Here is a 16809-nt window from a genome sequence, read left to right as displayed (position 1 = left end):
GCTTCACACCAGAGGCAGCTCTTATGTGCTTAGCTTCGATATTGCTTAAATATGACTGCATTCTCCTGTATTAGCCATCAAAACTAACTCAGTTCTACATGTGCTGGTATTAAATCACATGCATATTCTTTGTTCTTACTCTGAACTTGTGCAAAATTGGAGAAATGTGCACTTAAGGCTTGTAATTACTAAAACCTCTTTTGCCCTGGCTCTCTAGAAAAGCAATGAATCAATTTGGATTAATTATAGTATTCCTATCTTGATCATTTTGGAAGTTTTACTAGGAGAAGAGAGCCTTTATCACTTTTTATCCTATACTGAGGCATAAAATTAGTATACATTTGCTTAAATAGCTGTCCCGCTCTCCCAAAGAACTGGGTGCACCTAATCATGGAATAAAATCGTTCCAATATTATAAAGCCGCTTGTAATCTCTTAAGGTTTTTGCACGGCCTACATGTAAAACAGTATTATTAGTTCTTGCAATAATTATTTCACCACTCGCACTTGAAGCAATGGGTACTTTCACAAATCAGGCAATGTGCAAATTCTGTCATAGTAAAACATTTATTTGTTAAAGTGATATAGATTATTCAAGATTCTACAGTCTGTTAAATCATGGACGGCAATGTAAGATGGATTGATACAGAACTTTATGCCAATGTAGGCTTTTTTTCTTTCTGGAAAAAAAAAATACTTGTAGGCCAGAAGAAAAAAAAATTTGGTTTTAAAAGAGGATGAACCATGGTCTGATGGAGCCAGTTCCGCCAGCATCAGAGACTTTCACCTCGGCTCCTGTAGACAGTTTCTTCTAGGACAGCAGTTCAACAATTAGCCTTTGTGAATTGAAACATTTTTGAATTTTATCCAGTAAAAATATCAGTGGCAAATTTTTTCAGGAGAGAGAGGAGAAGTGGTGCTCTTCAGATTAACTCCAACCTCTGAAATGAAAGAAAAAGGAAAAGGAAAAAAAGAAAGAAAGAAAACACATAGCTAATAAGATCATTGTGTTAGCAAGCTAAAAGTAACTGAAATGTAAGTACCCAAGCAGGAGTTTCTTGCCATGAAATACATCACATACGCATGAAAACTATGTAAACATGCATATTAACATATAAAATGTTGCTTGGTAACTTCAAATTGGTGAATATATTAAAAATCTTATTTTTTTAAATTAAGTATATGAAGTCTAGATAATTATGTAAAGTCAAAGCTACATTGGAAAATGTCATTTTCTCTTGCTTTGTTTTTCACATATATAATTTCAAGGTAAGATAAACAAATAATAATTGCAGCTATTAATGCATGCCGCTTATAAATTTAAAAAATTCTGCTAGAAAATGTGTATGATATTAAAATTTTACAAATATTTATACATATAATGGTAGTAAATTATTCATCTTAACTAATCAGTTTTTCATCCACAAAACAAAATAAATGGAAAACTCACAATAACTCTTAAAGTCACTCCATGTTTGAATATGATTTTGAAAGAAAATAATGTAAAAGCCATTTTATAAAAATATTTAAACATACAACTGTGAAAATATTTTTCCTCTAATCAGTCTTCATGGATTTAAGATACTTCTAATTAAGTCTACTTTTTATGAAAATGGAAAATAACATTTTGAGAAATATATGCTTTCATATACATAAGCACAACTAATTTTCTCTTTTCCATTAAAAAAACTGCATGTTTACAATTTTCTATTTGGAAATTTTAAAATGCATGGCATGAATGAATCATGAAATAGAGATTTATTTCATATTCTATATTAAAATGCTGATGTAGAATATCTTTAGATAATTTTATGTGATAAAGTTATTAAAGTATATTAAAGGTTATTTGGTAACTTTATGTGAAAGTTGGTAAAATGCTGTAAAGATAATTTATTTAAGAAAATATTTCAAAATAATTAACCTGAATAGTGAAATTGATTTTAGCAAAAATAATAATTTTGGAAAGCTAATAAGAAATGCACCATATATGTGAAGATTGTTAAGGGACCAATGTGTATGTTATTTGTAAAAAAAAAGAATTACTTTTTAAAAAGTTACTGAAATATAGATATCATTGTCATAATTTACCTGGAATATACTAAGAAAAACATTGCAAAATCACTGTAAAAATGTAACGGTATATATTACTAAGTTCGTCTTTATTTGGTTCATTGCAGAGCTCATATTGGTAAAATTGAATATCAACATGTTTTCTCTTTGTGTATTTCAAGTGATATACTCCCTTTGACACACAAAAAAAGGTGTTATGGTACTATATCAAATGTCAAGTTACAAAAAGTAATAATATAGTAAAAGTTGCCATATACCTAGGAGGAAAATGACAGTGGACAAAGTAACTAGTTTAAGTTTTTAAGTAATAAATAGTTCCAGGATAGCAAATGTTAATTTAGTATCAAGTTAATGATTTTATAAGTTTACATATCTTAAAGATTTACTTAAGTTTCACATTAAATAATGATATTAACGAACTGTGAAATTACGGTTTATATAAATGCTACTAATTTTGAATATTAGGAAACAAAAATATTGTGAAGTATAAAGTTTGTCTGCTCTGAAGATGTAGCAGTATTAAAATTATTAAATAATACGGAGCCAAATAAAAATTGTCATTTAATAGAATATCCAAAATAACACTTTAATTTACATATCAATAGGTAGCTCCTATAGTAATTCCATAAATATCTAAACATAAAACACAAAATTACAAGAGTATCAAACAATACAACTAATGCAGACTAAATATGGTAAAAATGTTATAAAAACTAAAAATAATCAAGTTGTAGTAGGTTTAGGATGTTTTGGTTATTTTCCTCATTAAAGAGTGAGTGGATATCATGCAAAAATTTATGGACAGTCTTATTAACAGTACTAAAAGATAAATAAGAAATGCAAGCTCCCTGAACATTAAGAGAAGAAAAAAATGTCCTGACATTGAATGAATTGTGGGAAAACATTTATTACTGCCCCTCTTCTCAATGTAATTAAGAATTGTGAAATATTTTGATCTTTCATAGCTAGGATGTCTAAACAAGGAGATGATTTCTAAAGGTCATTGCTGACACAAAGGCTCTTCTTTTTTTAAATCTGGTAAATGTTCAAATATATATGTTAAAACATGCCTTAATTATTAAACCAAATCCAAATGTTTCCTACATATGTGTTTATTCTGTTACTCCTATTTCAGAAAATTTACTTGAAAAGAATTTCATAGGAACCTCCTCCTGCAGAAGCAAATATTTTATATTGATCACTCTCACCTGGAAACATATTGGAAGCATATTTGCATCATGTACAAAATTTGCTTTTCTCTTAGGCTCTTATTTTATGTATTTTCCTAACCCTATGCTTTCCCATAGTTTTATCAATGTTGTTATGTATTTATAATAAATATTAGCTTTTTATTAATTTGTATATTATTTATCTAAAAAAAATTGTACTCATCTGGAACAGAGATTTTATTGCAAAGTTTACATTTTTGCTTGTTATTAAACGTGGACTAATGGCAAGTTAAATTTATTAAAATCAGGAAGCAATTATCTTAAAGGCCTGTGCAAGCAATCACAGAATAAGCTATAGCTCTGTGCAAAGCTACAAACACACACACACGTACACACAATGTGTACATATTTTGTTGGTCAGAATACAGCAAACACTTCTTAAGACATTTTATTTAAGGCATTTTAAGTATAAATGGAAACTACTCAATTATTTCTTACTTAACTGCCGAACAGCATAACTATTTTTTTACTGTGTTCATTGTAAAGATAAAAATCTTGGCCAAACACAACGAAAATTTATACATAAGTGCCAATTTCCACGTAGAGTCATCAGCATTAATTTTATATATCATTCCTTTCCCCTTTGCTCTCAATTCATCTTAGTGTGATTAAAATTTTATGATTATATTATAAAAGAATTGTATTATACATTATACATTAAAATATTTCAAGGCCACTCCACTTCTATATACATTCGTAAAGGCTTCTAAAAAAGAAAATTGGCATGGGGCATATTCTGAATAATGGAAATGAAATAAGTGTTTTAACTCTCTATGCCTAGAAAAGAAATTCACCTTAACAGGTACCTCAGTATGATTGGCTACAGAAAACTCAGAGCTGAAGAGTTGCAATCACAAAGGGTCTCTGCCCACTCTCCACCTCAGTTCCTTCACACACTGACAATGTGAAAGGCTGTGAGAAAGCTAAGAACACACAGGTCACACACTGTCTTCAGTAGGAGCATCACTGTTTGGTCTGCTCACGGTGGTAGACATAGGCCTGCTATAGCACAAATCATTTACCAAGAATCAAGAATACTTACCTCGGGGTCATACAGTAACTTAAGTCTGATAATAGAAAGGTAGCAAGGAGCTGGCTCATAAGTGAATGATGTATTGCCACTGAATTTTGTTAAAACTATTATTTGTCTCTGGATTTGTTTCACTTGCTAATATTTATAGAAAGAGGCACAAGGTAGCCTAAGTATGAAGGGAAGTTTTCTATAATGTTATGACAGTCATTTATTTTTAATATTTTCTTATTTTTTGTACTACTAATTACTTTAAGATAAAAAGTCATTATTAAAAGCCTTATGTATGTATCACATTTGCAAAATCTCGTGCTATGTCTAGTAGTACAAAGACTTTCAAAGAAATTAGCTTTTTCCAAATTCCATTCCTGATAATATACGAAAATAAACACATAAGCAAAATAATATTCAATATGCCATTTCAAATGTGAATCTTTAGAAAATTCTTTAAATTGATAATTGAAAAATTATGTAGACATTTACTCACCTGCCTCCAAATTTTGATACAACATTTAATACCATTTTGGCTTGTGTTCCTTATAGATTAATCATCTGTTTCCTAATTCTTATATAAAGGTAACCTATCCTAAATTTCAGGTTGGCTGGATATGATTTATTAAAGTTACATGATCAATGAACTTTAAAAATGAAAGAAAGAGAAAGAGAGCAAAAGAGGGAGAGAGAGTGGTGGGTAGAGAGAGAGACGGAAAGAGAAATAAGAAGAAAGGTTAAAAATTGAGAGAGAGAAGAAAAGGGGTGATGGAGAAACCAGACACCTTCATGCAGGTCAATTCAATGCACACAATAGAACACAGACATGTGCCAGACATTGTGCTGTTGATTGTTTCAGTGTTTCCAATGAGCCATCTGCTGTTTTTTGCAACATAAGAATGGGATTCTAAATTCAGTAAAGAAATGATGCACGAAAACATTTTGATTTGTGGATGGAATTCGTTAGGGAAGATCCTGAAAGATTGACAAAGTTGTTTTTCTTTTAAATATAAAATGTTAAAAACCAAGACCCTATTTTTACTACCAGCAAATAAATCAATGGCCTTTTTTAGAACCGTTAAAAGCAGAGTTTTTTTGTGTGTGCCAAACCTCAAGCAAATGGCTGATGCTTCCAGCTGTTTGAACAGATTGCTAAAGTGCTGCTCTGCTCTGGAAACACACTCTCCGATCCAATTAAAATTCAAGAATCAAATACTCATTTCAAACATCCACCCCCCAAAAAAAACACTCAAGAAGAATAATTGGTTGCTGACAAAAGTAATACCATGAATATTTCATATGCAGTCTTTTGCTCCATTTTAAAGAGGCTTCATTCATTTTAGATAACAGCGAAACGCTTCTGTACATCTGTTTTCAATGAGGCATAATGTGTCATCTCAGCTCTTATTAGGATGTGGAGGTCAAGGATAGGAGTAAATACATTCTTATCAAGGTACTGTCTTCACATTTGGAAATATTTGTAAAAATGCACATTGTATCATGTATAAGACTGACTCCAAAGTTGAATGCATCACTATTATTACTAACTATTTCTTACAGAACAAAGCAGAGATGTTTAGTTAACCCCAAATATCTCTAAATTTAGAAACTGTGAATTCACTTAAGTAAACTAAACTTCAGTCTGTACTGTTGAGAATTATAAGTAAAGTTTAAAAGAAAATTTCAGTAAGCTACACAAATTAGCAAACTAATTACTTAAAATTAATTTATAAAAAGTGTATACTCATTTAAGTGTTGAAGTATGTTACAGGTAATAAGAATCTCACCTGTGTTTCCTGGCCAATCTGGTCAACATTAGTCAGCAAAGCATCTGGGAATAAAATGTTCAGTGTCATAAACAATTCATTTTTTAAAAGAAATAGATTTAAAAAACTTCTTATGAAATCTTGGTAAGACTTCATACCAAGAATTAGCAAAGATTTATCTAAAGATTTTTTTAAAAAAACTTACCAGTTCATGGGTTAATTGCAATTGACTTTTATAATATTTCAGTTCTCTGTGACTACTTTCTTATTCCTGATGCTTAAAAACATAGTTTTCAAAAATGTTATTCTAATAACTAAAATGAGTGACTTTCAATATAGATTTGGTATTCGTGACAGAGTTCAATAAGATAATCAAGTTTCTGTTCATTTTCTTTCTTACAGTTGACATTTCATGTATAAAGATTCATATGAATAATATGCAAAAATACATCAAGGAAAAAAGAACTCAAAGCAGAAAATATAGTTTAACTATGTGCACCATATGGAGTATGAAATAATCATTTACAATATTAACCATCATTCAATACCCACTCCCCAAATAATAGGTAATGTTTCAACAAGTACCTGTTCATCCTTATGTAAGACACTAGCAATCTCAATCAATCTCAATACAAACATCTTTCCTTTAAATGTTTATATGTAGGTTCCAATTGCCTATACAAATTTAATACCATTACATAAACCTGTGCAGCAAACATTCTATTTTTTCCAAAATGCATTATTTTCAAGCAAATACGTCTAATCATTGAGAAGTGACACATGATAGAAAACTTAAGTCCTAAGGTAAAGGTTAAGTCCTTCTTAGGATTTACAGCTGAGTGTCACGAGACTGAGACAAATTGTTGTTGTTTTTTTTTTTTTTGTTTGTTTGTTTTTGAGACGGAGCCTCGCTCTGCCGCCCAGGCTGGAGTGCAGTGGCCGGATCTCAGCTCACTGCAAGCTCCGCCTCCCGGGTTCACGCCATTCTCCTGCCTCAGCCTCCCGAGCAGCTGGGACTACAGGCGCCCGCCACCACGCCCGGCTAGTTTTTTGTATTTTTAAAGTAGAGACGGGGTTTCACCGTGTCAGCCAGGATGGTCTCGATCTCCTGACCTCGTTATCCGCCCGTCTCGGCCTCCCAAAGTGCTGGGATTACAGGCTTGAGCCACCGCGCCCGGCCGACAAATTGTTTTTTACAAAACTTTCAGCACAAATATTCATGTAAATATACAATGGCCTTTGGAGATTAGATTTTACATAAAATCATAATAGATGTTCACATTATAGATGAAAAAATGATTACAGAATTGAATTATGGTAGAGCCAATAGCCAACATAGTATATTTCATAACCTCCTTGACTTTACTCAAATATTTATTTATTAGACATATGCCAGAGCAGAAACATATATACATAGCCTATGTGTCAGGTAAGGTTAAATGTTCAACTACTTCCAAACACAAGTACTTTAAATGAAAGGGCCGTCATGGCTTATTCCTGAATGAATGTGAAAATATTTTGTTTTTGTTTTCAGACATCATGAACATAACAATCACCAAGTTTGAAATGGATGAAAATAGGTTGTAGAGATGGTTATCATTAAAAAATGCAGAAAATTAAATTTGTACTTTATATTCTATTGTCACCTGATAAGTAACAGGTATAATTTTTACAGTTTTTCTGGGAGAAGTTCTCTAGCCAGTCCATTTAAATCTATGTTTTTCATAGTAATTACAATTCAATCTATATTGCAGGACACAAAATTATGATTTTAGCTGATTAATGTTATGAATATAAATATATGTCTATATAAGTATATAGACAGATATTTGTTGAGCACATATATATTTATACAAATGTATGTGATGTATATATTTATTCAATGTTAACTTTAGTTTCTAAATTTTGACTTTGAAAGTGCTGAACATAATCAGAAGACAATGATTTTATGCGTACCATTACACTTACCAGAGTAATCAGTGATTATTTTGTTCTGTTGAGTATCTGTGTAATTTGATGAAATCCCCAATGCATTAACAGTACCTTAATGAGGTAATTTACTACTTAAATATACTCCTGGTTATAAATTGTTACTTTTTATATCCCTCTTCAGATAACACCACATTTTTAGGATTGCTCAATCACAACAATATGTTTACCACTATTTATTTATTTAGAGAGAGTTTCACTCTGTCACCAGACTGGAGTGCAGTGGCACAATCTTGGCTCACTGCAACCTCTGAGTCCGGAGTTCAAATGATTCTCCTGCCTCAGCCTCCCGAGTAGCTGGGATTACAGGTGCGCACCACCATGCCTAGCTGTTATTTTGTAATTTTAGTAGAGATGGGGGTTTCACCACGTTGGCCAGGATAGTCTCGATATCCTGACCTCGTGATCTGCCTGTCTCGGCGTACCAAAGTGCTGGGATTACAGGCACGAGCCACTGCGCCCGGCCTACCACTCTTTTTATTTTAAGTGGTCTTCTTTACCCTGCTACATGAATTGATTGTTTCTGTGGAAAAATATAATAATAAATAAATACATAAATAATAAAGATGTGAACAAACTAATTTTATTCACAATCCCAGCATGTATTTATCTAGCACGGGAAGAAAAAGACTGGGCAATCTGTCCTTTGAAAGTAAAAATTCAAACACTAATTTTGATTATTCTTTTCTCAATGCCATTTCAAAAATGACATATTTCTTGTCTATAAATTTACTTAAATATCATTAACATTGTAAGGTAAAGTGTTATTAGCAGCAACATAAGAGGATAAGAAAAATATCCTTTTCACATACAATCCACCTCTGTGCAGAAGTCCTTTTCTCAAAACACTTCACACTCACACAGAAGCATACATTGTTAAAGTAAAATCACTGGACTGTTCTTGGAACGAGGGAAGGCTGAGCAAGGGAAAGATAGTAGATAGTCTCCATTCTGTCTAACATAAATGAACATTGTTTTCTCAGCATTATAAAATGCAACTGGAAATCAACTATGCTGAGAAGACAATGGCTTGTATTTGCTGTCTCCTTAAGAAATGTCTCATATGCTTCACAATTCTACCCAAAAGATGATACTTTATGTTTATGGTTTTGTTAAACTATTGGAATTAAAAAAAATCATAAGTTTATTGCTATAATGAAAGAGAAAAACTTAAATTTAAGAACTAAAAGGCGGCTGATGTAAATTTTAGGGCAACTTTTAAAGTTTTTAGCTTTATAAATGATGTATTTTATTTTCAAAAACACAAGCAAATAAAATAGTAAAATTTATATTGGATGCAAGTACTTTAAATTAAAGAGAAAATACATTACAAAACTTGAAGAAAAAGATTTCTGGAGACAAATGGAACACATTTATGCTTTTTAATTGTTTACAAATTTGTGGAGAAAAGTATGCATCTTTCAAAGATTAAACTTACTATGTTTAGAGATTTCTTAGAATGGTTCAAAACTTATATTCCCAAATTTTAAGTAAAATATATCTACAAAGCGGGTAAAAACCCACTGTTTTAAAGCATGAAACAACTTACTAAGACCTCCACTGACTCCTTTAATGGTTACAAAAAAAAGGGGGGGGAAATAAATTGGCCACAGTTTGAGTGTTACTGTGTCTACTTTATTAATTAATTAATTAATTAATTTTTTTTTCTTTCTTCTTGAGACAGAGTCTCTCTCCGTCACTCAGGCTGGAATGCAGTGACGGGATGTCGGTTCACTGCCACCTCCACCTCCCGGGCTCAGGCGATTTTTCCCACCTTCGCCTCCTGAGTAGCTGGGACTACAGACTCCTACCACGCCCCCAGCTAATTTTTTTGTGTGTTTTTACTAGTAACAGGGTTTCACCATGTTAGCCCAGCTGTTCTCGAACTCTGACCTCAAGTGATCTGCTCATGTTGGGCCCTCAAAGTGCTGGGATTACAGTGTGAACTACCGTGCCCGGCCACTATGTCTACTTTAAATTGTTGTATTTGATGTTTTTATGTATTTATATATTTGTAGACTTAAAATAAATAATATCCATCAAACTAAAATATACTGCTTTTTAAAATGTGGGGCCACGTTAGATGCTTCATTATCCCTTTATGACACTACGGTAATAATAGCTTTGCATTTTCAATTGGGGGACAATTATTCGAAAGGAACAAAAATAATGCAGGAATACAATTTAAAAAAATGTTTGAAGTAAACATCGTTAATACATGCATAACAGGAAACACATTATTTTGTTTGTTCTCACATTGAACAAGCTGAAACTATAATGTAAAATGACAAAAATAAAAGAAAAATAATTAAGAATGAGGAAGCAAAAATAACATATAAGTATACATAATCTTCATATAGTCAGAAACAACAAGCAGCAAACCAGATGCTTCAGATCACATATATATGACTGTTTAAATGAGAAATAAAATAATGAATGACAGAAAGCAAAACAAGAAAAGGACAGAGAATTTGTTGCTTATGGTAATATAATATTTAGATCACAAATCTCTATTGTACTAACTAATGAAAACTCTTATTTCCACACCTTACTCCCTGGCCATATTTATCTATTCATTTACTCATTTATTCACCTAAGCAAAAATTACGTTTCAGACATCAGGATAGGTAATATTATCCCCAACTTTTCCGTAGACTTACTTTTCAGTCACTTCACACTGCAATTACTTTAAGCAAAAATTTCTTCATATGTTTATAAACAAATACAAAAAAAAATTGACCTTCTTGATAAGTCAGTCTTTTGTTAATCTCTCAAAATGTAGACTTCTTGAAGGGCAAAATATCAGGCCAGATACTCACCTTTCTATCATTTTTAAGAACAAGTGTTCAAGCATTTGGTTTAAATATTGTAAAAATGATCATATTACAAATATATTAAATAACATTAAATGATTTTCAATGGTGTTAGTCAAACAAAATAAATATCATATGATTAAATATCATGGAATTTAAAAAGTCTATGAGAAATGAAAGATACTTAATCAAACTTTCATTAGAAACATAAGTAGGAAATTGATTTTTAAAAATATTGGAAAATACGAAGTTCATCAGTAACTTATAGTACATATGTTAACCTTGCTGATGTTGCATGATTTCAGAGCATCCTTATCTTTGATCACAACCTTCATAATCCCAGAAATTCTTTGAAGGTTCATTTTGTCAAGTCTCGAAAACTTTTGTATGTTAAATATTTTTTAATACCATGCTGATAAATCTAAGAAGGGAAAAAGTAGTATGCTTCTGCAAATCAACACCTATTGAGGAATTATGCAATTGATGTTAATTTAAAATATTTAGTTGGAATTAGAGCATTACTACATTAATAGTGCTGAAAATACATTTCACTCTGAGTGCTGTTTTTGACTTTGCAAACTACTACCACATGTGATTTCATCTATTCCTTACAACGAATAAATAACTGAGCAGTGAAGGATAATTAGACTTCGCAAATGTGAAAGGCAAATTTTTTAGAAAAAGAATCAGTGCAGAGAAGGGATTTAGCAAACGCCTAAAAAAAAAAAAAAAAAAAAAAGCCCGTTGGATAATTATTTTGAACACTAGCACTGAAAGTCATCTCTACTTTAATCTTATATACTGTGGAATGGCATCATGATACATTGTGTATGAGAAGATGTGGCTTTGTCAAGTTACCAGTAACTGAAATTGTTGTATATGCTTCTAGCATAAGGAAATTAACGATTCCACATTCCTCCCTTGTATCTCAAGTGGTATTTCAAGTGATCTGAAAAAGTTAATAAACTTTTGCTGTGTGTTTAACTTACTCCCAAAGAGTACTTGACATAAGACAGTAAAGCCCCTATCTTACGATATTATGGCTAAAATGTCATTTCTTTTGTGTAAAGCAGTGGGTCTAAGTTCTCATGTAAGCCTTATTCTCAAAACAAAACAAAACCTCTTTGATGTTAACCTGTTTACAGATCTTTAATAAAACACCCTCAAATTATTATATAATTAAGTTTTTCAAGGAGTGAATAGAAACATTTATCTATAGACCTTAATTTCAGTAAATTGTTAATAATTCCACATTACCCAGGAGCATTATTAGTTTCTACTCAATTTAAAATCCTGTGTTAAAAAATGATGTATTCTCACTAAATGGCATGATTTCTAGTTAAATTTATCACAGTTTCTGGTTAAAATAGCAAATGTATTTACTTTAAAAGGAAAACATTCAAATGCAAAACTATAGTGCAAAGGGAAAAAAATCCACTGCCTGTTTAATGAGCAATGACTTTATAAGACTTATAAATCTAATGAGAACACCATTAGAAGTTTTTAAATTTTACTTGGTGATAAAGATAAACACCCCTTTGATAAAGGCAGTCTTGTATGTCTCCCTCTTTAGCTTGCATTAAGACCAACATAAAACTCATTCATTCAGAAAATGTGTATTAAATGAACGAAAACACCTTCATATGTCCATGTAGATGCATAGGAATTTGTAGCCTGTGACTTAAACTTGATTAGAGTTTTCATAAATGCAAAATAAATTGCACTTTCTTCCCCTTTCCACTGAAAAAGGTGTGTCATGGAGGAGAAATATCTTACAACCATTAAGGCACCTGCACCAAGGATGTTGTTTCGAAGGGAACTAATTTTAACATTAACTCAGTATACTAATTGAATATTTTATTTTAAATAATTTAGCAACATGAAGTTGTTCTCTACAACATTTCCCTAAAAACAAAGGAAACACTATTACCATTGAAAGAAAATATACAGTCTACTTTAAAAATATCATTTATCCATAGGTGGTCCTTTGTAAAATTAGAGAACATATCACTTTTTATGCAACACTGTCTTTTTTCTACAACAATTTTCATTTTTTAAATCTGCTGCTGCTAGTCCTAGGAGCTGGTCCTAGAATAGGGAAAGGCACTGCTGCAATGCCATGCTTTTTCCCTTATTATTTTATTTATGTTTCCTTCCAGTATACATATACATAAATACATATATATATAGTTATATATGTATATATATATACTGTTCCTGAGAAGGTTGATTTATGCACAGCATCAGAATTGCAAATTCCAATTTTCTATGTGAGTTCTCAAAATGATTTTTCGTTGAAAAGAAATAATAAATGACACAGAGCTTTTCAGTAGTCCCTCAGAATTTGAGAGTTGCTTTTCCACTATGACCATCAGAACAGTCAGAATGAATAAACATCACATTCATAGACATGCTTCTTTTAGAAAACAGTCCACATGTGTTCGGCGAGTTAATATAACAATAGTATTCCTTTAATTCTCCATCGAGGGAGCACTCGTGCCTTGCTCTGGATCTCTCAGCAGGCAAAGTGAGAAACTTACTTGGCTTTATATGTGCTCTTTTAGATGTGGGCCCCTCTGTGACAGAATCGGGAGGTCGGCTAGCTAACTGCAGGGCAGTTGAGTTGTTCCTGTTAGTGTTTTGGGACTCAACATTTGTGACAGCTTCACTCTGTGGTTCGGTACTTGGCTTTGTGCCAGTCTTTTTTTTCTGCTTTTGGGACACAGAAGTGCTTGAAGTCCAGGAAGGAGGCAAAGCAGAGGTAGTGGTAGAGGAGTCCTGACTCGAACAAGTTTCTGAAGATTGAATCACATTGTCATTGGCAGCTTTACAACACTGGGCATTCTCTTCGTGTCCCACAGCTTGTTTGGACACGGACTGGGGCAGCGTTACACTACAGCCTTGTATTTGAGCCCCATTAGTTTGAGAATAAACATTGCTAACCTTGGTGACCTTGTGTTGCCCATTATTGTTGCAAACCTTATACCGGATCATCAGAATAATGATGAATACCAGCACAGATGCTACAATGATTCCACCAATAATAATAATCATGGTGCCTCCCAAAAACTGGGACTGCATGAAATGGCAACGCACATAATCCTGTTCCGTAGTAAACTGGATGCAACCCACGACTCTTGTGGCAGTGAGGGAAGTGATGCCATCATCATATATGGCCAAGACACACAAGTCATACATAGTTCCAGCAGCCAGATTATTGACCAGAAAAGTTTTGCTCGTAGGAGGTATCATTCTGAGGGACAATGGAATTTGTGTTAATAGTAATAACAAAACAAAACATATACACAGAAAGTCACTACGACTTTAGTTTGGAGTCATTTTACTATTCATTAAGGTAAGTACATTTATAACATATGAATTATTAAAAAATGATCTAATCTCATATTTACCGAGTTAAAATGGCTAAAAGTCCTTGTCAGCATCTGCACTATATTAATTGTTCCTACCCCAAGCCTTCACAAGCTTACTAATTACATTGCTTGGCAAAGGAGAACTCCTAATAAAAAACACTGCTAAAAAATCATTGATGATAAATTACTTTTGAAAGGTGTGACTGTGACATTATCTGACTGCTAAACAAATCCATTTAGCACTTACAATACCTCTACGACTAAAAGCAAATTTGAAGGAAGGGAAAATGTTGACAATCACATTAGAAATCTAAATAGATACGCATTTCAGAGCATTTATTTTCCATTGCAGAAAAATGAAATTGCACCCAGTAAATATATATTTAATAACTAAGATTATTACTAAGATTAAAGTATTTTCTTTACAAATCTAATCCTTTTTTAATGCCATCAACACTTGGACCCCATTATGTTTTTACCTATAAATGAGGATAATGAAAACATATAAGTAATATTATCCTAGAAACATGAACAAGGCAAGTCTGTCGACCACAGCATAAATCCCTCATTCCATTTTATGCTACCGCAAATTTCCATCGGAGCACAATTTATAAAGTATAAGAGTTTAGGTGGTGCCCAAATCTAATATCACCTAATTTCAGTGATACTTTCACTGCGATGGCTCATGCCTGTAATCACAGCACTTTGGGAGGCCAATGAGGGTGGATCAGTTGAGGTCAGGAGTTTGAGACCAGCCTGACCGATATGGTGAAACACCATCTCTACTAAAAATATAAAAATTAGCTGGGAGTGGTGGCGGGCACCTGTAGTCCCAGCTACTCGGCAGGCTGAGACAGGAGAATTGCTTGAACCCGGGAGGCAGAGGTTGCAGTGAGCCGAGATTGTGCCACTGCACTCAAGCCTGGGTGACAGAGCAAGACCTTACCTTAAAATTAATTAATTAATTAATTAATTAAAGAGTTTATAGACATCTGTGAATCTACTACTTTCTAAAAGTTTCTTGTTAATGTCTATTTTCCTCTGTTCCTTCAGTAGCAACTGAATATGACCTAATTTATAATTAAACAACAGGCATTACTAAGCATTTTGTATACATTAAAATTTAATCTTTACAATGACCTTATGAGACAGGCATTATCACTATTTTACAAATGACAAAAAAAAGTCAGGGATTCAAGAAATTTCCTCACGGTTTAACAAAATTTTACTTGTCATTGCAGGATTAAAATCCTGGAATTTGGAAAATCAAATCTGGCTTATTTCACAGAGATAATGTTTAAAATATATATAATATCCAATAGCTACAGAAAAGTGTGGGGTGGGGAGGGGTATTTGTCATCGACAGTAGTCCATGGGTTATGTGAAGAGCCTGGTATGACAAGAGCAAATTACTTAAAGTTAATATACATGTATCATAGTCCACGTCCCCACATATTTAGTGATGAAGGGATAATTTCTCCCTTGTAATAACGAGGAATTGAAACTCAGACAGGTAGAATCCTGCCCCGGGTTGATCACATGGCTAGCTAGGATAGGTTTAATTTTGCCTACTAGTCCATGCTTTAAAAAAAAAAAAATTACTCTCATTTCCATACAGGAATGAAAATCAATTATATTGAATAATTCACCTGGGGACATAGGAACTGATCTGATCTGATTTCTGAATATCTTAAACATTATATATATATATATATGTGTGTGTGTGTGTGTGTGTGTGTATTATATATATTTCAAAGCCATGGTTTTGCATCATTTCCCAGGGCATAGTAAGTCTCTCAATTATATGAAAGGATAAAAATATGTCTTTTAAACAGAAAATTGGACAAGATGTGACTATAAATCAATGAGGCTGAACTTTAGAAAAACATACCAGAAATTCTTTAGTAGGTGCAAATTCCCCATCATCATCCTTACTTGGATATTACATACCTAATTCCAGTGATACTTTCACTGCTCAAATTATTTATAATGTTTCTTTTTGGAACTCTCTTAGAACCAGTACACGTGAGACAACACAACCACACACACACACACACACACACACACACACACACACCCCTTAATCACTCAAAAAATCAGTCTCATTATTTTATAGTTACATCCTATTTTTGACCAAAAATGGCAATACCCATCTTGATCACCCACCTTATTCACAAGACTTGACTCCAAATGGCTTTTGCTTGTTTCCAAAATTCAAATTCACCCTCAAAAGACGAAGATTTGCCACCACTGAGGATATTCAAAATAGTATGATGAAGGTTCTAAAGATAATTCCAAAAGTGCTTTGAGCAATGGCAGCATCATTGGGATAATGGTATAGCCTCCCAACATGACTTCCTTGAAGGAAAGAACACTCATTTGGATGTGTAAGTTCTGGTATGTTTTTGAATTTTTATTATAAATCAGTCTTGTCCTCTGATAGTCACATCTCTTAGATGAGGGGGAAAAAAAGTAAGTAAGCATAATATTAAATATAAGTTGAACTCTCTAAAAATAATACCATTCAAAATATCTCCCCACTTGTATTACC

At 32.6% G+C, this 16809-nt stretch overlaps 1 protein-coding gene across 50 annotated transcripts in view; it reads right to left on the bottom strand.

The window, feature by feature from the left end:
- Nucleotides 1-550: 550 nt before the first annotated feature.
- The window catches only part of LRFN5 (leucine rich repeat and fibronectin type III domain containing 5), a 285174-nt gene continuing 268915 nt past the window's right edge, over nt 551-16809 (bottom strand). For 22 of the 50 annotated variants that reach the window (XM_073997288.1, XM_073997296.1, XM_073997284.1 and 19 more), the window contains 3 exons: nt 13428-14140; nt 6107-6150; nt 551-940 (listed from right to left, as the gene is read on the bottom strand). In XM_073997288.1, the coding sequence (XP_073853389.1) occupies nt 923-940; nt 6107-6150; nt 13428-14140 (775 nt within the window). In that variant the 3' untranslated portion in view covers nt 551-922. Of the gene's footprint in view, nt 941-6106; nt 6151-13143; nt 14141-16424; nt 16710-16809 lie in introns of those variants that run through there. The other 28 variants (XM_065548754.2, XM_065548753.2, XM_045396322.3 and 25 more) reach the window with 4 other exon arrangements.

This window comes from Macaca fascicularis, chromosome 7, assembly GCF_037993035.2.
Source record: "Macaca fascicularis isolate 582-1 chromosome 7, T2T-MFA8v1.1".
Taxonomy (NCBI): Eukaryota; Metazoa; Chordata; class Mammalia; order Primates; family Cercopithecidae; genus Macaca; species Macaca fascicularis.
The sequence above is the reverse complement of the archived record's forward strand: the minus strand, read 5'-3'. Positions and strand labels throughout refer to the sequence as shown.